Genomic DNA, 24,162 nt, shown 5'->3' on the forward strand with positions numbered 1-24,162 from the left:
GTTCAGAGAACAGAATCCTAGCTGAAATTTCTGAGTTACTCGACATTTGAATTTCTCCCAGCAAACTAAAGGTTTTCAGCGCTTTGTTCTACTGTGATAGCCATCAGCACCACACAGCTCCAAGCATCAAGGGCTTAGAGATTTGGCAAGGAATTCTCAACACCTATAGCCCACTTGGACTGAGTGACACTGCAGTGGCTAACTTCTGTGCAACACAAGCACACACTGAGATCAGGTTCTATATGGCATGGATCAGATTTTTCAGTTATTTTTTTTTTTTTCTGCCCATTCTAATCTTCAGTTATCTGCCTGAAGTAGCAATCTACTGCTATATTGGTTAGGAAATATTCTGCTTTTATGGAGACAATTTCATTTTAAATTACTTTTCAGGTCAAACACTGCCATTTAATAAGGTTTGGAACCTTATACAAAGTCAATAAAAGGCATTAAAATTACTTATTAGTCATGGCATTTTCTTCCCCTATCACCAACTAGATAGTTTTGTTTTGATAGCTCCATTAGATACAGGCCCGTTCCTCATTTTTCCGTTGATTTCTTTTTACAACGTATAGATGTTATAAAAAATACACCTTCATACACAGAAATGTACACATTATTAAAACTTAATTTTTAATAGAAAATGTGTTGTCTCTGATACTTAATAATATTTTAAAATATTAACTAGGGGACACAACAAAAATTAACATGAACTTACTGCCGCAAAAGGCAAATTCTATAGACAGTTCTGGGGGTTTATTGTATGCTTATTTATAAGCACTTGAAATGGACTTCATTTTTCAGTAACTGTAAGCAAATTTCACTTTACTACTTCCCATCGAAAGGGATAAAAATGAGATCACGTGCACTTCTGATTCCCGTTCAGTCTGAAGGTCCAGTTTCCCGATGAGAAATGGCGCTGAAGTCATCTCAATACCGTGATCCTGACCAAGTGGAAAAACTTAGCATGGAAACAGCATTTAGCCATGATATACTTCAATATTATTTTTTGGAGGCTATTACTATCTCAAACTAAATCCATTATGATTTAAAACTGTCTTTTTATTGATATTCATTGTTTTTCAACCTGACAGTGGGCAGTGATTTATATCAATCTTCTCAACAAAGGAATTAAAGAGTTTGAAATATATCTTAAACTAGAGGACACTTTTTCAATAGGTCTCAAGATTTTAATACAGTTGTCATTTGAAAAGCTTTACCTCCTCTCAGTGGGAGAGGGGTTTAGAGAAGAAGCAGCCAGCTCTGTTGATAAGATTGTTTTTATCTGAAGCAGTGGAGGATTCAAAAATTAATATGACATATTGATGATGCCTTTTTTTAAAGGCATTTTTATTCTCTTAAGTGTGAGAACACTGCAGTTGGCTGTCAATCATTAAGCCACAAAATGAAGTCCTTTGCTTGGCTAGGAGATTTGCAACTATACCAATGCTGGTAAACTAACCACCAAATTATAGCCTTTTCTCCTGCCTCGCCCAGATTTCACAGGGGCTGCACACCCAAATAAATGCCTCTTGGCTACCCATTCATCTAACAGCTGGAAAGATGACACTTGACATTTGGAAACTTTCCTGTGAAGATTGCTGCAAGGCTTTCCCATTAGCTTCCTGGTGAGACTGTAAGGTCGAATAAGCTGCCTCAAAACCTGCAAAGGGGAACGGAAACACTCTAATGTGAAGCCTGCGCGATTTAAATTTCTAATTCTCAAATCGTAGTTCTTCAGATACTGTAGAAACCACTGGTACATTTCGGGGCAAAAGCATGCCTTTGAAGATGTGGAATTACAGTGATATTTTAGGCAATGCTGATGATAACAAGTGCTTTTTTATTTAAAGTTGGCACTGAAGGTCTTCTCAGCAACAGACACTTGGACACAGATAAGTTCTTCTAAGTTTGTTTTCTAAAATCACAGACTGCTGTATTTTTAGCAACCGTTCATCTCTGTCCAGAGCAGAAATTTTAAACACAAAGCACCATTACGACCATTCTTTGGATTTTATTTTCACATCATAACAAGTATTAGAGAGAGCTTTAAAATTGCAACATCCAAAAATGTAGGTTCATTTGGAAAAAAGTTAAGGCCCAACATAGAATAAAACTGTAAATATTTCATTATTAAAAAAAATGTTGTGATCTTACAAATCTTTCAAGTAGAAACACAGGCCCTTTCTCTCTTTAGAAAGAGACCTTTTAAAGAGATGCCCAAATCAAAAAGTTTTAATAACCTGGCTGTTCACTAAGGATATTAGAAAGACAAAATCTCTTACATAATCTCAAATCCTAAAAATGGCAGAGGAGGAAAGATTCCATTTATTGATATGAAGGCACATAATTCAATAGCTTCATAGCAATGATCCTTCTGCACTTTGCTCAATTTTGAATTGAGCCCATCTTCAAAGTGATCTTACAATTTTCAGCTCTTGCCCGTTAAGTCAGTATTTCTCATGTGAAAGACTGACAAGGATGAACAGTCCTCTCTAAATGTTCAGTCATATGTCCAAGTGTAGATAAAATTAATAATATGATTGAAAAGGAAAATGAAACATTTAAAAAAGATATGCAGAAAGGCACTGAAGAAACAGGAGACATGAATGACGTAACTTTCAATCTGGGACTAATCACCATCTGAGACTGAAATCACTTGTTACGAGTGAACTTAGTGATGCTGAACTGGACTTCATTAGTAACAGTGACAGACAGGCATTCCTTACGGATGTTCGTCTCATGGCCCCAAATCACAAATTCACACAGACACAAGTCCAGCTTTCTCACAACATTCCATCAACAAATCCGCCAGTAGGAGTCCCAGCTCACAGAGAGAAGATGAAAGACTTAGCAAAGACTAGACGACTCCTTTCTCTTCAAACTAAAATCACAACCACCATTTTTGTAGCTGCTCACTCTACGGTGAGAATACGCCACGAATCTCTCTCCACCAAGCCCTGAAATCCCAAATCCGTTTCACCCAGCCTATTGAACTACTATCAGATGGTAATGACTTTCTGTCACTCCTGACCTGGGGCAGATCGGAACTAGTGACCCAGAGGTTAAAGGCTCTGTGTCTCATTACCAACCCCTTGAGATACCTAGTTCCCTCAGTAACCAGGGATTCTTTTGTGCCTCAATCAAACCAAAAGAAGATACACAAAAAACTTCAAGCAGTAGAAAAGCAGGTCATGAACGCAAGGAATTTATGATAGTTTTGAAGAACTTTACAAACATCTATTTCAAAATACACCTGCACACTGTATACAATTGAGTAGAAACACATCAGCTATGAGAGAGCTTCATTGTAACCTTCACTAGACTATCACACAGACTTCACTGGAGGTACGTAACACTGTAGAAAGCTAAACCTTAAAAGATACCTGTGTTCTGTGATCCTACAGGGTTAGGAAAGACATTTTAGATCCAGTATGACACCAGAATATTTATGTGTGTATCTTGTATATATGTTTTAAGATAATTCTGCCCCAAGAATTAGTTTCAGGGGGGACTGACAAACTGGGAAGAAGAACATAAAGAAATAATCATAAATGAAATAATCATAACAGTATCAGACACTTAAACATGGATCCTTATGATAGGAATATAGCATATTCATTCAAGGGTAAAGATTTGAGGAAAAAGTGTCATTGGAGAACATGCATGCGGACAAACTCATGGATACTGAAGGAATGCTGAAACTAAACCAATAATAACATGAGCTTCCTGTTACTTTTGAAAGTTGACCTCAAATGCTGACTGCCAATAAACAGTATCTGTAACTGTTGAACTTCAACTATTTTGTAACTAAGTTCAGACACTTCTAAAGTCACTTGTAAACACAGTAACCAAAACTTTTTTTTTTTTAATGTTTAATGACCCAATGTCTCCCTTATCCTTTGCAGTTTCTAATGAATTTTAGGTGTTATCCTCTTCATTTCTTGACTATTGTTAAAGAAGTTCTATATAAATTCTTCCCTTTATTTGAATTTCTATTCCTACCTGTTCATTCTATATTTATTTCTCCACTAATAACTCTTGTCTTTGGTCTTTCAATATTCATCTTTATATCACTACAACTGCTTTCATAGCAGCAATATGTAAATTTAGTTAAACCCTTCCAATACTAGTAATAAACATTGTGTTTTTTTTAATGTTGCATCTAAGAAATAGTGAAATTAAAATAGAATTCTGAGTCACCGAATAGTAACGTGACTAAAGGATCACTTTAATGACATAATCAAACCAGTGGGCTTTAAGATGATAATTTCCTTATATTTAGATTGCTTTATCTGACAAAATGTCTCATGTTTATAAGATCATTTTCTGAGAATCACTATGACTGCTTTAGGGAAAACGAGCCTCTGATTTTGGATTAGACTTAAAAGAATCAAGCTTGTGTTCTGTCTCCAACTTCTCAGAGGAGGTCACAGCATGGTGAGATACCATGCAGTCTTGTTTCCCTCTACATTTTGTGACTAAATTTTTGTTTATACGTTAATACTAGAACAAAGTCAGTGCTGAATCTTTTGAATGGTTGTATTTTTGTAAATTAATAACATTTGGGATTAAGTCCTCTTCTTGGTAAAGTAGGACCTTAGGCACCGGACAGGCTCTCTTAACCACGTTAGCTGCACTAAACAGACTCACTGGACTAGCGTCTCCTCTCCTTTTCCTCTGAGGAACACTCAAAGGAAGGCCAAGGAGCACTGAATGTTTGAAATGGATGGGGTACCTCTGTGTTCCCCTGAACTTTCTACTCCACCCGTTGAGTTGTGTGCTTATTAAGCATCAGTTGTATGCTCCTTACCCCATTTCCTTTGGCGCTAAGTGTAAATAAAAGTTATATAAATCGATGAGCTATGCAAATGTGAAAAGAAAGAGGTTTGAGTCTGTGAAAACTAAGTTAAATGTTTTCAAAATATAATATAAAGGTGAGTTATTAAAAAAAAATACTGTCAAATTAGGTGTGGGTTAAACAATTGAAATGACTTCAGGGCAACCATTTAAAAATCCATAAAATTGCTTAGCATGTTCCTTGAAAATGTTGCTTCACTGTAAAAAAAGAAAACGAGAAGTTGTAGAAAATACATTATAGGTAAGTTTAGACAAGAAACATGATCAAATGCCAATGGCTGGATACAAAAGTTTTTGGCCCTGCTTTTTTTGGTAAGAGGAATAAAAATGAGAAAGTATCTAAATGCTGTAAAATAAAATGATACACTTAACGTACGTGTGGATCCTTTTTATACTTTCCCACTTTAACTTTTTTGGATTAACTGACTAATTATTGATTATTGTTCATAGGATAACATTTTTGTACTCTTGTGTTCTTAAATAAATGTTCTGGATTTAACCAATTTATTGTTAACAGGTGTTCTGGATTTACCTATGTAATGACATGCCTCATTTTTTCCCCATCTAACGATTAGATTTAGGTCTTTCAGCATACTGACTGAGCTAACTGCCCCTCTGTTTTCTTTCTCCGGAATGTTCATATTCCTAGAACTTTTTTATCCACTTAATCGTTCAGGTTAAGGCCTATTTTTAACCAGAACTAAGTTATACACAGACTACAGCACAATCTTCCAATTTCAGTTTCAAACTACAGAGGAACTCTCAGGAGAAGTTCTATTGCATTATTATACTTTTACATTTTAACACATACTGTAGGAGAAGATACCGAGGACTTCTGCTAGCTGGCAAGAAGGATAAGGATCCAGAGTTGAAAAGGACTAGGGAAGTAGTTCGGTACAGGGGAACACAGTAGATGGACGTTTGAGTGTTCTAATCCTGGCTTCCTTACTAACAAGATACTGACCTCGAGTAGGTTTCCCATTTGAGCCTTTATTTTTACAAGCTGTGAAGTGAAGATAATGATGCCCATTTAGCAGGGTCGTTTTAACCAAAAAAAAAAAAAGCTCAATACAGGATACATGCTAAACAGTTAGTACCATTATTTCAGCCTTTGACAAGTAAAGAGAAAAGGCGTGTTCCGGGAGGATACAAACCCAGGACCACTTCTTTTGTGAGTCTTTGCTAACAATTCCCATCACCAGTGACTTCTGCTCCTTGACTACTTCAGCATTTACTGGTTGCAGTAAATTTAACTTTCCTTTATGTCGTATCATATATTTTTCTCTAACTGTTTCACATGGGTGAAATAACTGAATTCAAACATCATTATAAGCTCCTTTAGAGAAGAAAGGTTGACGGGTTAATGTGGCTAATGTCTCTTTTTTCCTAATACAGAACTTTTTATCTGTCCATCAGTCCTCACACATCCACACACACACAGCCACATACACACAGTCCTTAAGTACATAAATCCATTAGGAAGATATAAGTAAATTTTAAAATTTATAGAATTTGTTGTTGCTGTTTACCTGAAGTCATTCTTCCAGTCACATTCTCTTTCTCTGGGTACACTGTCAAAACGATCCTTGATATTCAGTGTTCTCATTTAGTGGAAGGAGAAAACTCAACTATGCCTGGACTCCATTACCATCATAACAGTATAAACAAGTTAAGGTGAAGGCATATTGCATCACTTATCAGTAGAACTAATGAAAGAAGAGTAAGTTTAATATTATAAAATAATGGCTTACAAGGAAGGAAACGTTGACAACTCAGAAAACGTTCCTCTCTGTATTAATTCCAGACCTGACACTATCACTTCTTTATTCAAACAATTCCTACCATATTCCTACCTCCTTACATACCCCACATTAAATTCCAAAACTGGGTAACCTCATCGTGTTCTGACCCAATATAATAACGGATCCCTTCTCCCATTTTTCCTATGTTCAGGGCCTCCACTAGCCCAGACTGCCTTTTGGTGAAATAAAAAGAAGTTTTGGACAGGTGCAAGGTTTACGGAGGAAGCAGAAAGCATTTTTGAGAAAGCTCAAGGAAGGCACTCCTGCCTCTGACTAGACACAGCACAACCAAAGGAACCATTTGTTTGGTGAGTGGGGCTTGCTCTGAATTTCAGCCCGCTGGCACCCTTGTCTGGGCACCCCTTGTGCAGCGGGCAAGATACACAATCTTACCAGCAGCGTTCTTTAGGTTCCAGCAATTCAAATCACTCAGCATTCTTCCAGTTTTTTTTTTTTTTAATCTTCCCTCTTTACCTGTATCTTGATTTTTATGAAGTCTTTGCCGACTCCACATCCTGATACCCACATCCAGACAGAATCAATCATTATCTCTTCCCTACTACATTGTGCCTTCACATTTTTATTGTTGCATTCATTATTTTGTATTAGATGTATGTTTACGTAACTATTTTCAAAGCACTATTTTTTAAAAAGTTACTGTTTATTGAATGATTGAATGAACCCACATGTGAATGACTACATGGATACATGGATGTGTATGGCATATGGATGAATAAATGAACGGCTAAATAAAATGCCCTTGTAATTACCTGCAATAGCCTCTTTCAGTCCTTCTCCATCAAACAATACACTCTGGCTTTCTGTCCCAAGTCTCCTGCTTTGTACTTTGTTTCTTATACCATTTTAAAAGTCCAAAGGGAATAATCTCCAGTAATCCACAAACAACAAATATTTATAGCTCAGATTCTTTCTAAGACCTTAACATAAGTTCTCTCACATATTCTTCCCTGAAACCCAGTAGGGTAGCAACTCTGTTACTGCTTTCTTATTAATAAATAATTTATTTACTCCTAAGAAGACCATGTCCTGGAGGAATGAAGTGACTTTCTGGAGGTCATACAGTTCGAAAGTATTGAAACTGGGTTTGAAATCAGGTCTGTTTAATTCAGAGCCCAAATTTCTAACTATTATGTTATGCCTCTCCTCATTTATTCACTTTGGTACCGTCCCAAAGTCGTGTTAAGCCCAACAGCTGGTACTCAATGCGAGGTAATTGATTAAATCAACTGATAAAATTTAGTGAGGCTCTCTTCAGACAACTATGGATATAACTGAAATCCCAATATGAGTGTCTTTAAATAATGACATTTATCTGAAAAAAAGTATTACAAAAAAAATTCTAAATATCTAATTGCAATGATTGTATGCATGAATACATACTATAAATATGTATAAAATCATTTTTTAAAGTCCACTGTCTAGTGTTCATTTTCTCCCAAACAAATGTATAAGACAAGGTGTTAGAAACTTTCATTCATGAATACTCTTCAGGCCTCATAGAAAGTTTTCTAAACAAATGCTACATTAGTAAGAAAATACTATTTATTTACAGTGCTAATGAACTTACATAACAAATCCATGTTTTCTTAGCTTCTCTTTAAATTCCTTTAAAATCAATTATCTCTACATCTTTTCCCTACCTAATAGATGAATGCACTCTTTATTTTGAGAGTATAATAATAAACAGTCTGTCACTGGCTTGTGTAGGGAGAGACCAGTAGGAAGGCTTCCATCAGGGAAGTGTAGGAGCTAAAGAGCTCAGAAGGAGGAACACGTTCCCGAAGCACAGGAGGAAGTAAAATCTGAAGCACAAGAGGGACACAGCTGAATGAAATGGGCGGAGTTGGGAAAGGGGCGGATGGAGGGGAAATCTTGGTGTGCCGGGGGAAGGCAGACTGACACAGGAATTCGAGCTTTGCCTTGAGCGGAAAGCGAATCCTCTGAAGGGTTTTAAATGAGGAAATGATCAAACTTGTATTCTAGAAAGATGACCCTGGCTGCAGTATGAGGGCACTGGATGTGACAGGAGCAATTGGAGGCGATTTCAAGAGGTGACAGAGGCCAGAACTAAGTTAACGACAGTGTAGAGAGAGAAAAATCCACTCTGGGTGCAGGTTCCGTTTCGGTCTCACTGCTGCTCAGCATGTCACGTCCAACAGCCCCACAGAAAGGTAGAAGGGCTGATGTTACCTGGCAGAGATTTTTACCTACCTGTCATTTCTACTCTATTTTTAAAATGTAATTTAATACTTTGTTTGACAAGTCTGAATCCTTCAGCCAAATCCAAAATTCGTACTGGTCACAGATTTAAAATTTTATATTTCAAACGCTATCTTTCCTAACAGTATATATTTTTAAAGCACATGCACTTTTCTGTTCATCATACCTAAAGGTTTGTGTCTTTCCTTTCATAAGTAAGCGGAAGCTATGTAAAATGATTGTAATTTTTTTTCTACACACTTATCAGATTCAGGGAAGTAAAAAGAAAAAAAGAATCTTTGTAAACAATAATTGTGAAGCACTATGAAACCACAACCATAAACTATAGTAAACCTTCTCTATGTCTTTTGATGTAAAAGCTATACATGTATTTAATATTTAGAAAAAAAAAAAAACACATGCCATTCTCCATTGGCCTATGCTCGATTTTAGTTTTTCAATCCCACAGGTTTCACTCCTGCAAAGTGAACTCACATTTTCACTAGGTTTCATCCGGCCTAACACAAAAGTCTTTTCTCTTTTCCTGATTAAACTTTCATTTCTTGAAGGAGTTAACAGACTGGTCAGTGAGATGTCGGCAACCAAAAGTTGTATTCCACACAAAAAAATAAGTAAATAAAAGTAAGTGTATGAAAGTTTTTTTTTACAGGGATAGAATTGACCAGACATATATGAGAGAGAGAAGAAGAAAAGAAAATCTAGCTAAATAGCTCGTAAGTATGGGTGTGTACAGCGGTGCTGTTTTATGAGAGAAGCATCCTTGTGTGTGTGAACATGCTAGTGTCAATCTTCCGATTCTGATTTCTTAGGAACCACCTCTATCCTGAGACTGCGCTGTTTCCCACTTTTCTCACAAACTCTCCTGTTAATATATGCGAGTAAATGTTATAATGTCATGTATTTGAGTGTTTGTTTTAATGCTGTGACTCAGAAAAATAAGAGGCTGTCAGACCTGCATTAGTTCCCAAATTGATTTTGAAAGTTTTATTAGTGTGAGTAACCCAGAGTCTGAGCACCACTGATTTAGGGGATTTGACTCTGGGAATAAGAAACGTCAAATCCTGGAGGTGGAACAGCTTTAGGAGATGGTGGTTTGGTTAAAAGCAGTGAGCCTGACACGTAGGCAAGACACACACCCAAGCAGAGCAGTGCATTTTAAACACAGGTTAGGTAAGTGAAGACATTCAGCACGTGCTGGATCGTGGAAGAGAATGCCCTGCTGGAGACACAGATGAGGGAGTCACGCAGGAGGAAGTGCCAGGGAGCCTTGAGAACACTACAAAAATAAGAAATAAGGGTAGAAGGAGAAAATGAAAGTACAGAGTGATAAGTCTTGGGACAGAAAGAAGCAAAAAGAGCCAAAGCAGAAGCCCACGCTGGGCGGTTGTCCTGAACTGCTCCCACCGTGTATGAGCCCTGGCGACTCTCCAAAGATGCAGGGACTAGAGCTGGCACCACAGCTGACATGTCTCCTTTGTGTTCTCAGGTTCCTGTCTGTTAAAATCACATTCCTTTCCCCCTTTTCTTCCTAGCCTAGTCCCTTTTGATTTACGACTGATTTGGACAGCATTCTTAATTTTAGATTTGTCATCTCTCCAAAACACTGCTTCCTAAATCACACCTTGGACTCTATACAAAACCGGTAGGCTGACTACACCCATTCTCAGAGCGTCACATTTCTGGGACACCACATTCTGGCCCAGATCCCAACATCTCAATCTCTTCTACTTGGAGATGCGGAGGTGGGATGGGAGTCGTTGGGTGAATTGAACATAACAAATGCGATGTAATCATGACTAAGTCCAGGCCCTACCTAGTAGATAAGTAGTCATGGATGAATTACAGACATGGTAGGAGACCAGCCAGGAGAGACTAAATGGTCATGGCAAAGAGGAAGAAAAATATTCAAGGAAATACTAAAGACAAAGCGAATTTCATTAGCAGGTGAGAAACCAAAAAAAGGGAGACAGTAAGTATATTACTGAATTTAGAGTCTCCTGAATAGGAAAGAAAGAATAAGGATTTTATTTACAAGAGCAAACTTTGCCAGAAACATTTTATGTAAATGAGGTCACTGTGTCTACATTGAAATTATAGAGCAAGAAGGAAAAAGCATTTTGTCAAAATGACAGAAAACTGAAATCTAGTAGTTATGGCTTTTTCCACAAGACCACAGAGTTACTGTCCACAGTATGTTTAACTTCATATTTTATCATTTTTACATTCTACATTTGTATCATAAAACTAAATAGTAAGAAAAAAAATTACAAATGAAATTTATAAAATATGTGTTTTCTTTTCAATTAGGTGAATACAATTTAGGAAGTAAATGGGAACTCACTTGATCCAAGTGGACAGACAACGCAGTTTTCTGGATGGTGTAAGATCATTAGGAACACGGATCCCCTACCACCCTGTGTACCGTCTAGATTTGATAAATGTATTATCTGTGTCTTTGAACACTGATAATTATTTTGCACACAGAGGATGAAGAACTTCATGGCATTACACTGGTAGAAATGGACAATGAATTTTCAATCAACTAAACAGTTCTGCTATCGAGTCCACATTTTAAAAATTCTATCCAAGTACATACATACATGACATAATTCATATATAATTATTATATGCCTTCTAGAAATGCACACATAAGTGAGTAGCAAAAAGAAATGAAGGAGTACTTATCCATTATAAAAAATTAACTGAAATTGATGGTAAATGCCTACCTGTATGTATCTGTGAATGTACCAGGAGGCTTGTTTTCCATCATTCACGGATTCCACTGTAGTGTTAGCCATACCAACAACATCACCACCTGCAAACACCCATGGTTCACTGGTTTGCATAGTTTCTGGATCTACTTCTGGGAGACCCCATCTGTTAAATTTTATAGGGCTCAAGGCTTCTTTTACTGGGGAAAAAAAAGCAAAAGACAACAGGCAATGACTAATCTGTGCATCACATAACAATAATTTGAAAATTAAGAAAAATTATGATTTAATTATTATTCTTGGGATTCACACAACTGTTTTTAATGAACCATAAAAATGGAAAGTTGATGAAATATCTGGGTGAACAATGCTTTTGAAGTGCACTGGCTTCACCAACTCAAAATACATCTCACATATAGGTCATAAAGACCACAGATTCGGGCCATGTTTCAGGTCTGAGGTATCCATGACGAGGGAAAATACAGTCCCCCTTCAAATATTTTAATGGTTATAAAATGTATTTTCTAAAACTTTGTCCATAACAATTATTTTCATAAATTTGTTATTAGTCATATAATCCTAAACTTATTCCTGTGTGTCATAGGTGTAAATTACATTGTGGATTTGAGCCAACAGCCAATCTCTTCCTTTCACAGCACATTTTATAAACAAAACGAGATGAAATCTTCTATATTTTCACCAAATTATTTACACATAATGTTCAGTGATTTAATGGACCCAGAATATAGTTACATTTAGTCAGCAATTTCTGTTTCATTTACTTTGTAAAAGTCAAGAAATGCAAACATTAACATTAGTTCCTTGTGGAAATGGCTCTGTAAACGAGGTTTAAATTATTTGCTAAATATTCTGTGTTCCAATGAATCTAAACATGTCATGGAAAAGGAAGAGAATGAGTTCCTTTAAGAAACATATCTAAAGGAAACTGATTAGACACATGATCCTGGTGTTTAGAAGAGATAAAAGAAAGCAAGTGAGAGAAGAGGTTTATCTAGGGAAGAAGAGAAGGAAGTTAGATGGGTACCATATATGATGGAGCTAACTGTGCCAGTATTTAAGATGACATGTTCTTTCTAGGTATTCATGTCATGAATTTTAAGCACAGCATCTCAGGATAGACTTAAGGGAGTTATCCTTCACTCCAATTAAAAAGAGACTATCACAACATCAACTCAAGGAGAAGACACTAGAAGATCTTGGAACACAAAAGTTTGCTGTTGAATAGATTAAAAATTCAAGTTGAAAATAAAACAGCCAAACGTGAAAAATGTTATTCTGACACTTCAAACCAATCTCTTATGAGCAATAATACGAAAAAAAAAGTCAACCTTGGTACATATTAATAGCTTTTACATGAAGAATATTGGAATTTTAGAAAACTATTATAAGGAACTACTGTTGATTGTTTTCCCCACAAGACTGCAGGTTCCATGAGAAAAAGAATTTGTCCATGCTGCCTACACTGTGCCCCCTAGCCTAGTGCAGTATTTGGAGCATAGGAGACATTCAATTCGATGGATGGATGGATGGATGGATGGATGGATGAGTTGATGTATCATTGCTATCGTGCTCAGGTTTTTATTTAAAAATCTTCTATTGTTTGTATCTCTGATGGAATTTCACCTTTCATTGAGAGTAAAATTAAATATTCATGTAATTATTTTCAATGCAGAATGGCATTTTGAGAAGATTTTTCTAATGTCTTTAAAGGTCACATAGAAAAGAGACCTTTATCATTTGTTCCCCGTTGCATAACAGATCATCATCACCATCTGTTGACAGTTATTTGAGTTGCAAAAGCATCAATGGTGAGCAAGGCTCATCAGTTCAACCTATTATAATAATGGTACCTGTAACACACCATCACTGAATGGTATGCGCGCGTGCAAACACACACACACACACACACACACACACACACGGGGTAAAAAATAATTCTCCTGTATAAGCAATGACCTTATTTGTCCAAGACTTGGGCTCTATAGAGATCTGAAATACAGACGATTTTTAAACGAGAAGGAATTCATAATCATTTCACTGGGAGATCAAAGCCCTTTCATACATTTTTCTCACTTTCTACAGGAACACCCTTAAAGGTTAGCACATACTCACTCTAAGCTTAAGCAAGGCAGGGATTATACCTTGGTTATCTTTGATTTCCCAAAGCAGCTATGAGAGTCAAAGACACACATACTGTGAAGTTATCGAAGCTTAAGCTTCAGGGTCTCTTACTTGCATGGGCCTCCTTCAAGGCCTTGTCCCTAAATTTGAATTTGTAATTTTTTTAATAGAGAAGTCCTTAAATATTATACAAGCCCCAGATCTCACAAACTTGAATCAAATCTACTCTTGAGTACAATGCACCATAAACAGCAGGTGCTGGATAAATGCTTGTTGAATTAAACTGAAGTTCTTGAGTAATATGCTTTATAATTTTTTATGATTTAAAAATGCATGTAGCAAATTTCCCTCTAATATTAAAGCCCATCACTAACTCAGTTAATAAATAGGCAGGGATGTTACTAGGTGTTTAATAAGGAATTCTTACGTTTCTTAAAATATTTAGTACCAACACCATAAGCCAAGCTAAGAATATTCATTTGTGAATTCAAAAGCACCATTCTATTCACAGGTCTCTCCACTGGATACACATTGTGTTATTTTATATTTCTAAACATTCATACACACTCATGTTTACTTTTACAAATACGCTGTCTTTCCTCAATATTTGATTCAGTTATAACTTGAAGTCTTGGACCTGAATATCAACTGTTTTAATTATTCTGTCATTTGTAACATGCAACTAACCTCACTAAAAATCAAACAACGCTCTGACACTGTATTCTGAAACAGAAAACAAATTTTCTCCCTAATTAAAAATTATCTCAGCCCCCTTTGGAAAATTATCTACGGAACTTTTCCCCTACTTTTTTTTTTAATTTTTTTGTTGAAGTGTAATAGATTTACAACGTTATTTTCAGGGGTACATAAAAGTGATTCAGTTATCCCTATACATACATATTTTCCTTTCAGATTCTTTCCACTCCACGTTAGTGTAAGAAACTGAATATGGTTCCCTGTGCTCTACAGTAGGCCCTTATTGTTTATCTATTATATGTATAGTAACTTGTGTCTGTTCCCCTACTCTTTTTAGAGGCCTTCAAGTTTAATACGTTCATAGTTTCATTTAAGAAATAAATTGGGAAAAAATGAGAGGTCAGGCAATTGGTTATGATGTTGTTAAACAGTACAGCAAAGCTTACATTAATCAAAATAATTTGTTTGCATTTTAATATCTAATATTTTGACTTGTCCTCTGTCCAAATGACAAAGGATCATTGCAAAAATAGAACATGATAACTTATAAGAATATAAGCAATGCTGCAGTGGGTCAGAAACGGTTTCAATCAGTGACACGAAGCAGCTAACACAAGAATGTCCGATCATCACACTTTGAACATCAGATGACTCGGATCATTTCCCTGTAGGCACAGTGGACTCAATATTTAAGCATGAGAGAAGGAGAGACTGGGAGAGACTGAGAGATAGAGGATTAATTTATTGAAACTTTTTTTATTCTGATTATGGATCCAAATAATACCTTTCATGATTTCCATGATTCTTTTGAAATACAGTAGTTATTTCTATTATTAAACCATATTTTTAAAGCCCCAAAGTATTTAACTTAGAACTCAAATAAATCAAGGATTCAGTGAAAAAAGACCCATGTGCTTTTATTCATAATTTGTCAGAAAGGAGTTCATTTATTTAGCTGCTTCTTATGAGGGAGACTTTCATCCTCCTCACCATTGTAAGGACCCTTCTGTGAGCTCCTCACAGCTCCCTTCCATCTCGGCTGATACATTTAACTTGGAATATAATAAAAATACATCTCAGAAGCCTATCTTCTGTTCTGCCTTTATCTAGCTTGGAAGGAGAGAAAGCATAAGTGAATGAAAAATGTATATTTGCATTTGCAAACCAAATAACTGCTTGCCATTTCCTATGAAGTGTTAAATGAATATTAATAGAAGGATTGTGTTTCTTTCTTTCTTGTTTATAAAATAATGGGGGTGAGGGGAGAGGGACTTTCTGCTATGATCATGCAGTTTTCCCACAGATTTCCACGAGCCTGCATCTTGATAGAGGCTGCAGCATATGTTCCAGAGCTCCACAGACGAACAGAAAAAGAACTTGAAAAAGAACCCCCCAAACATGCTTATCCGCAGTCTATGCTGTTCTGCAAATGGGAGAGAAATGTGTTAAATGATATGGTGCCTGGAATTTTATGCAGTCTTTAAAAGGAATGAAAACATCCTTAATTCATACCAAACATTCAAGATTTATGATAATTTTCTGCTTTAATTACTACTATGTTCGAATGAGCTTATTTAAAAAACAAAGACACTCTGAGGTAGCTTTAAAAGAAGAAATGGTTTTGAAATAGGAACTTTTAGTCAACTTAATGTTATGCATGAAACGATTTTTTTTATATAGACTTAATTGTATTGTGACACACAAGTTCTTCAATAAGCCACAGCTTAGAATTGCAGAAGCCGTCCCTCAGGGACACATCACCAGCAGATGCAGATTGCCAAGGTCAATTAAACTGATGTAGCTGTGCTGCCATATATGTAGAAGAGAAACCCACGAGCATATGACAAGTATATTTCTCAGTATTTATAAAAAGATGTCAAGAATGTTATATTTTAGTACATGAATATAAATTAATTTCCCATAAACAATAAAAGAATACAACAGCAAGCACAATGAAGAAGAGTTACTAGTATTCTCTGGAGAGTCGGACATGCTATAAAACAGTGGGGGGAATAAGAATTTTTCAACATTTATAATAAAATGATATCTTGAAAAGAGATGAATTCATTGATGTGCTCCTTCTTCAGTTTTACATAACCTATTAGTCAATAGGACCGAAGCACAATGAAACAAAAAAGCGAGCTGAGGCAATAATCTTAGTAACTCAGAGCTGAAAGCAAAATCTCAGCAATAGCAAATAAATTCTAATTACAGAGCCAGGATATCAGAGCTCCTTCAACAGAATAACCTGGGGTAAGGAGGGGACAGAACCAGAGAATGCCTTCAACTAAGAGTATCAAGTCCGTCCAGATGGCATGAGCATCTTGTTGGCAGGAGTTGCCTTCACATCTCCCTCTGCCTCTAGGTGTCTGAGTTAATATGCTGTCCATCCGCAACCACGACGTAGCCGGCAACGAAGATCCAGCGTTTTCTTTCTGTAATCCCCTCCAGTGTTACCCTTGATTCTATACCTTCTTACTCCTCCAGGATCTCAATACCTGTGATCCTTTTTGGAATATTGTCTTTCTCATGTTCTCTCCTCTCCTATTTTGAAACACTGGCTTTTAGCCTGGTTCTCTCCTCACTGATTCTTATCTCGCCCTTTATCTAATTTCTTACAGTAAATTTGTACTGGCTGCCTACTTTTTCTCCACCCGGTTACTCCATCCAGTCTGCCCTTTTAATGAAACTATGCTGTCTACGGCCACCAAATTCTGGGACCTCAGTCCTCCTCCTTTTTGTCTTTCTTGGCATCCAAGAGCAGAATCACATTAGTTTTGATCTCCTTCTCTGATCTGCAGAATCTTCTCTATCTGGGTTCTCCTTCTTTTTAAACTGTCCTTCTTGGACTCCATCCGGGTCCTCTTTACTTCATCATTATTCTCTTCCCAGGTTTCAAATATTCAGTCGACTACATTTTTCTGCATCAGAAATTATAGTCCTCTTGTGCCTTTAGCTTCATCTCTGTGGAAAAGACCTCAAACATCATCTTACTCTTTTATTCCGGCCCTTCTCGCTGCCTATTAGAGGTTCCAACGTGGATGCTCTACTGTCTCTTCTAAACCATCACATCCAAAACCCAGCTCAGGAGCTTCCTCTGGTCTTTCCCATCTCACAGCTGATCATCAGCAAGCTTGCCTTTTCATGACTCCTACTCACTGTGACCAAGGCTTCACTGAATCTCTTTCCATGGAGATGATTCAGCTTGCCACACCAGTGACTCTTCTCAGTGGCCACCTCACTTCAGGACCAGGACTAGGGCAGCCTGGGGTGAGGCACCCCAAGAACAAGATTTAGGGAGGTCCTTAGGCTCAAGATCGTGCAAGCACACGTGGGTGCTGCAACACTCACCCTAAGCATGACACTGCCTTCCCTGATTTCTCAGCAGCATTTGACAGATGACCACTTCCTCCTCACGAAAGCCCCTTCCCTTGGCTTCAATAACACCACGTTTTCTGCTTTTCCACCTGGCTCCAAGATCACTCTTTAATCTTCACTGCTGCTTTTTCCTTTTATCCTTTCTCAAAAATCCTAGAAATAGAGCTTAAATATCTTGGTGTAATCTTTGAATCTTTTCCCTCTAGTTATCTCAACGTGCAGTCAGTTACCATGTTCCAGCAATTTATCCAAAGGAAATTCTCTCCTGATTACATCTTCCATCTCATTCATAGCATCCTCACCTCATGAAGAATGTTAAGAAAAGTGATCAGCATTCTTTGATCCCTTGAGTGAGGCAGGCACAATGCTGGATATTTGCACACAGTCATCTCATGTAGACCACAAAACAACTCTTTAAGGTAGGTGTTATCATCCTAAAAACAGCCAAGAAGTGGCAAAGCCAGGGTATGAGTTCAGTTATTTCTGACTCCAGAGTCCTCCTTGCCACTGACCCTTGCTGTGGGGTCAAGGGAAAGCCAGAAATGGACCAGAAACGGTCTCTTAAAGCTTCACTACTGGGAACCATGGGGATAATTAAAATGAAGCAGATGGGGGTTGGAGGGACAGTAAAGAATTGTAGTCTTGATCAGCTTTATAGGTTCAACCTTTAGGTCACCTCTTCCAATGGAAACTTTTCTTTCTCCTTTTCGTTAAATTAATCACAACCCCTTTCTGTTAAATAGTCACTGTGTGACTTTATTTCAGTTACTGGCTTTGCCCTCCACCACTCCTTGAGTTTAGGGACTGATTCAGCTCCTTCCCCAGCATCTGGCACAATAATTGGTACACACGAGGAACTTGAAGGAGGTTTTCTGGTTGAAAATGTAATGGTAATCCAGTCTATTTATTTAGGACTCATCCTGTCTTGACTATTTTTCTCATAGGTCTCATTTGCACAGTTAGAGAGTCAGTGCATTGTGGAGAGGAAACTGAAATATTTTCCTTAAAAAAAAAAAAAAAAGCTTCCAAAAATGTCTCTGCAGTGACAAACACACGGACTAGAGAGGAAGAGACACTTGGTTAATTTCTTTTGCTTGATTTAACTATCTGACTTCCTTGTTGCTATGGTTAAACAATGTTCGGTTTGGATATGCTTGTAGAATCCAGGCAGGGTAAAAGCACAGGTTTAATTTTCTTCCCTTCCATGCCCAGGACAAGCTTAGGCTCCCTAAGTTAAACACAAAAGCTGGATGTCAATAATAGCCTGCAGCAACTCCTTTTGTTTTGCTTGTATTCTACAGGGAGCCTCAGTCTCATTTCCTAAACTGACCAACTAATCAATTCAGAATTAAAATTGTCTAAGCACTTCACCTTGATTTGCTTATTTCTCGGCAATAATTCCATCTATTTAAAACACTAAACTCCTTGAAGATTTGATTTCATTTTCTCTGGAAGAGATCTCCTCAAAGAGGTCAGTGTCCTTGAAGGAAATATGTGGGGATTGTTTTCAAATTCTCTGTTGGATTCCCAAACGCTGCACTTTGATTTGCTTATTTATATTCAATGATACCATCTACTTAAGACTACAAACTCCTTGAAGAAATAGATCATCCTTTAATCTGATTTGGACCATAATCATCATAATTCTATGCACATTTGGGTGCTTAATACCTCTTGATAATTAGGAGACAGTGAAAAAAGTGGAGAGGCTACTGAAATATTATATATATATATATATTTCTCAGTGAAAGAACTTTTTAAAATGCTGAATGATACCATCAAGTGATATAAATAATTACCGAAAGGGGTTAAAAACGTTTAATATAAAATCCCCATTTGCTGCATTTAAAGCATAAATAAAAACAAACAGAAAGCCAGTAGTAAATTATACTACTTGTGAAGACAATATTATTAAAATATAAGTGAATACTGAAAAATATTTTAATTAACAAAATAAATCAAATGGAAAAGAGTCCCTAAATAGAGCTTTAAAAGTAAGCCTATGTGTGTTTGACTGCCATGACTAATTATGTATCCATGTAATGTGTGTTCAATTTGGGCTTATTTAAATAGCAGAAATGCTCATTAACTGCAGTATATCTGTGAAGCTTCAGTAAACAGTTTAATGGTTTTTATGTTTAACCAATTTCATAAGTTCCTGTAATTTTAGCTTTAGCAGCTCATTAATGTTATTTTTTGATATCCATCTTATGACTTTTTTTTTCTCCTTGTCAATCGGCTGCAGGCATACTTCAATGCAAACTTAAAACACACAGTAGAATTTCTTTAAAAATTTTTTTAGCACATAAGTAAATGCACGATTCAAAAATACAGCGTCTTTATATAGAGAGAGCACTGGCTGTGTTACCATCAGTCAAGAAACATCTTTGGTATTGGTAAAGGCTATATGCAAGAGGACTCAAGATGAGAATAATGAAAAACATTTATTGGGTGCCTTTATGAATATGTGGCTGGTTCTGAATGAGGCAATGCATATATTGTCTTCTTGGAACCCCACAGAATAGGTATTATTTTAATTTTATAGTTGAGGAAACTGAAACTGAGGTGAGCTACCCAGGTCACACTCTCAGGATTTGAACAAAACTACCAGTCTGCTACAGCCGTACCAACTGGGAGTGCCCGGCGGCCTGCAGGGGCACTTGGAGATAAACACCCAGAACTTAGGAGAGGGCCCTGAACCTGGGGATTAGATACAGTCATAAAGGTGGATACAGTTCCTAAAGAAAGAACACAAATCCATGTAAAAATAGAAGGAAGCACTTATTTTTTAAAGTGGCCGCAATCACAATCTGAACTAAAGCCAGAGGAGGAATCATTGGTTTCATGAAAATCAAGGTATTTCTGAGCCACACAAGCCAAGAAGTGATCATTTCAAGAAATGTCAAATACAAGAGAAACGCAGGGTAGGTAGCTACGTTTGGGGATCTGCAGGTCAACGAGCAGTAAAAAGGTGCCGCTTGCTGGTCAATGATGAAGGCAATAGGCAGAATAAAAGGAGTTAAGGAGCAAGGACCTGGCAAAGACAGCAAGGAAGCGCATACAGGGTGTTCTTATTGGGAGCTGAATAATGATTGCATGGGAAAAAGAACAAGGCACTAGCTCACATTGGTTCATTCATTTGGCAAATGTTTACTGTCTAACTGTGTGTTAAATCCAGTCGTCGGCATGGTGGTATACTACAGACAGGGGACCTGGCCTTGCAGGGTATACATTTCAGCTGGCGGAAGATTAAAAAAAAAAAAAAAGCAAATTAGTAAGTGAACTATACGAGAGTAAAAATGGCTATGAAGGGAGTTATATGGAGGAGAGTGTCACAAGGTGGGAGGAGTGAGAAGTAGGAGAGGGGCTTTAGAGCATGGTGGTGGGACGACATCTGAGCAGCTAAAACATTGAAGATAAGAATGAGCCAGTGTGTGAAGACCTCAGGCAGGTCACTCCAGGCAGAGGGAGCCGTGACCGAGGAGTTAGGACGAGCTGAAGCTGACGCCCTTGAAGAGGAGAAGGGGGGCCGCTGGAGGGCTTGGAACAGGGGGATAAAATGATATAATTTCTGTTTGTAAAGCTGATTCTGGTAGGATTATGTCGAAGCAAGAGCAAAAAGCAAGGTGACCAGGGAGGAGGATGCTATTCTCAATGCAAATGATTGTGTCCAGCATCTGACCATTCCCTCAACAGAAGGAGGACTTGCTGGTCTTCATGTGATACATTGCATAAATGCTGCTTTCATATGTGAATTTTGTCTTCATGTGAATTTTCTGTAGGGACAGTTAGAATGAAGCAATCATTTCATTCTACTCATCCCAACATTATCATCCCAACATTTCTCCGTCTTCATTCATTCATTTATCCATTCATTCAGGGCACCTCTGAGACTATGCTGGGTACTTTGGATTAAAATATGAATAAACTACCCTGCAGTCTTCCTGTCAACAGCATTTAGAATATATAAAGGGCGTAGAGTGAAGCAGGGGAAGAGCAGCAACCAAAAAGGAGACACATTTAATTATCTGTTCCCTCCGTGTGTGAGGGGAACATATTTAATCGACATGGCCCTTTAGATTTCAGGTACCCATCAATTTTAGAATAAAATTTAGGTACCTTAGCCCAACACTAAACAATCTGTGGATTAGCAATGCTATGTTACTCTGCCTTCTACAATCTCTCCCCGTGTACCTGATGGTCCAGCTGAAGGAACTGCTCCTTGTGCGTAGCCAGCCTGTTCACTGCAGTAGGAAGTGCTTTCCCTTCTCTCTTACTCTTAATTCCTACCCAGTCCTCAGCTCTATTAAAAAATGCCACTACCTTCATAAAATCTTCTCTGATTCTCACAGCTAGAAGTCATCTCTTCACCCTATGTTTTACGTTAGCAGTTTATCTATTTCTCCTTGAGTCTTTCTTACCTACTGACACATTTATTTATGTGCATTTTTCTTCCTCTATTAGACTGCAAGCTCCTGTAGACAGGGACAACATATTCATTTTTGTGTACCCAGGAGAACCTAATGCAGAATCTTGTATATTTAATAAATATAGAATGAAAGAATGGGAAATACGGTCCCACAAATATGAAGGAGGGCAGGTTAGAAGGGTGTCAAAATGAAATTGAAGCATTTGGTTTCAATCCCACCAACAGGGAAGAATAATTTTAGACTCTAAAGTATTAGAGTAATGCAGTGATATGGTGACGTAGCAGTTCCTTTGGCAACAGTGTGCACACACAGGGGAAAACACCGGGCTATATGAAACCAAGTGGATTGTCAATATGCTTCTCAGAGGGCTTGGAAAATCAATGGATGTTTGCTGAATATAATGTGCTTGACACTCTTTCATGCATTTGTACGGAAAATGGTCATGTCAGTGAAAGTCCTTTGAAAACATTTTAAGGAGCTTCATAACTATAAAATGTTACAAGAATGGCTAGCATGGAAAAAAAAGTTGGCACTGGATAGCATATAAAGCTTGAGCGGGACCTCTGAATTTATGTTAAAAGTTAGTGCTGGCTTTCTCCTCCAGCAATGCTAGCACATCTGGGACACCTAATAAATTACCTGTGCATGTTATATCTGAACTGGGTTGCTTCCACATTTGCGGGCTATAGATTAAATATGATTCAACGTAATTTTCCAACTTAGAAAATTACAACCTACATTTATGCAGGTCAATGTCTAATTTAACCAAAGACTATCTTAAATAGGTATATTTTTATTTTCTCTTTGTGCTTTGAGCCAAGAACACAGATGCAAAGTAATTAACAATAATCTGCAATACAAAATACAATTACTAAGAACATTAGTAGAAAATATACATCATTACTTTATAATTTGACTAAATTTTACGTCTTGATTTTATATCACAGAGCAGCTTAATGTAGTTTCACATTTCACAAGAACACTAGGTTTCAGAATAAACTTTTAGCATCTCATAAGCTAACTAGAATTTAAAAGACAGATATGATAGGCTGTGATCCATTAAGCTCTGGACACGCATTAACTCACATTACGCTGAATGACGTTTTGTTACGTTTTAAGATTTCTGTTCCCTGAAACAATTGTTATTTTTCCATTTTCTACCTTCTTTCCCCAGCAAAACTTGTTACATGCCACCGCTCTACTTCTTGTATGTAATCTTTGATTTGATGGAAAAGTACTGATTTATCCACTGTCTCCCTGTAAGAATGCATATGATATCAACCACCAGTGAAACCTGGAAAATAAAGATAAGGGAAGGCTCTGAACAGAGCTATTCACTGGGGAGACAAACCTATTCCTATGCAGTTATTAGAGGGAAGTAAAATAATTACAGAAATATCATGTTGTGCTTCAAATGGACATCTAAGGCGGTTGTAAGTGATGGGAGGTTGATTCGAAATCACTTTCAACACCGTTATCAGTTTGACCTCCCCTCCTCATCCTCTCCACCCTTTAAAAATAACTCCAGAGAAAAACTGTGTGAAGATTCCATCATTTTGGACGGTTTTTCTGCAGAAATGCCAGTACTTGCTTTAGATTCCACCACTTTATGCTCACTCCGCACAGCGTATTTTATAATTGAGAGAGTAAATCTTTCAGCCAGAAAAGTGTCTGATAATTAGGGCAGTTTTTAAGAAAACATGCATAGTTTTACTATCGGTTTCCTGAGAATGCTTCTTGCCTTAAAAAGCAGTTAAAAACAAAGCAATGTACAGGGAAGATTAAAAAAGGATTCATTTTCATCACTGGGCCAACCAATACAAAGGATTTAGGAATGTTTTATTACTGAGGCGTTAAGAAATGAAATGGTAGCATGAGGAACTAATCAGCAAAAGGGGAAAGGCA

General features: G+C 37.2%; 1 protein-coding gene across 3 annotated transcripts in view; it reads right to left on the minus strand.

Moving 5' to 3' along the window:
- Positions 1-24,162, minus strand: part of DPYD (dihydropyrimidine dehydrogenase) — a 720,636-nt gene that overhangs the window by 363,608 nt on the left and 332,866 nt on the right. For all 3 annotated transcript variants that reach the window (XM_031457506.2, XM_064488745.1, XM_064488746.1), the window contains exon 12: positions 11,627-11,811. In XM_031457506.2, coding sequence (XP_031313366.2) covers positions 11,627-11,811 — 185 coding nt within the window. The remainder of the gene's footprint in view (positions 1-11,626; positions 11,812-24,162) is intronic.

Source organism: Camelus dromedarius, chromosome 9, assembly GCF_036321535.1.
Source record: "Camelus dromedarius isolate mCamDro1 chromosome 9, mCamDro1.pat, whole genome shotgun sequence".
Lineage (NCBI taxonomy): Eukaryota > Metazoa > Chordata > Mammalia > Artiodactyla > Camelidae > Camelus > Camelus dromedarius.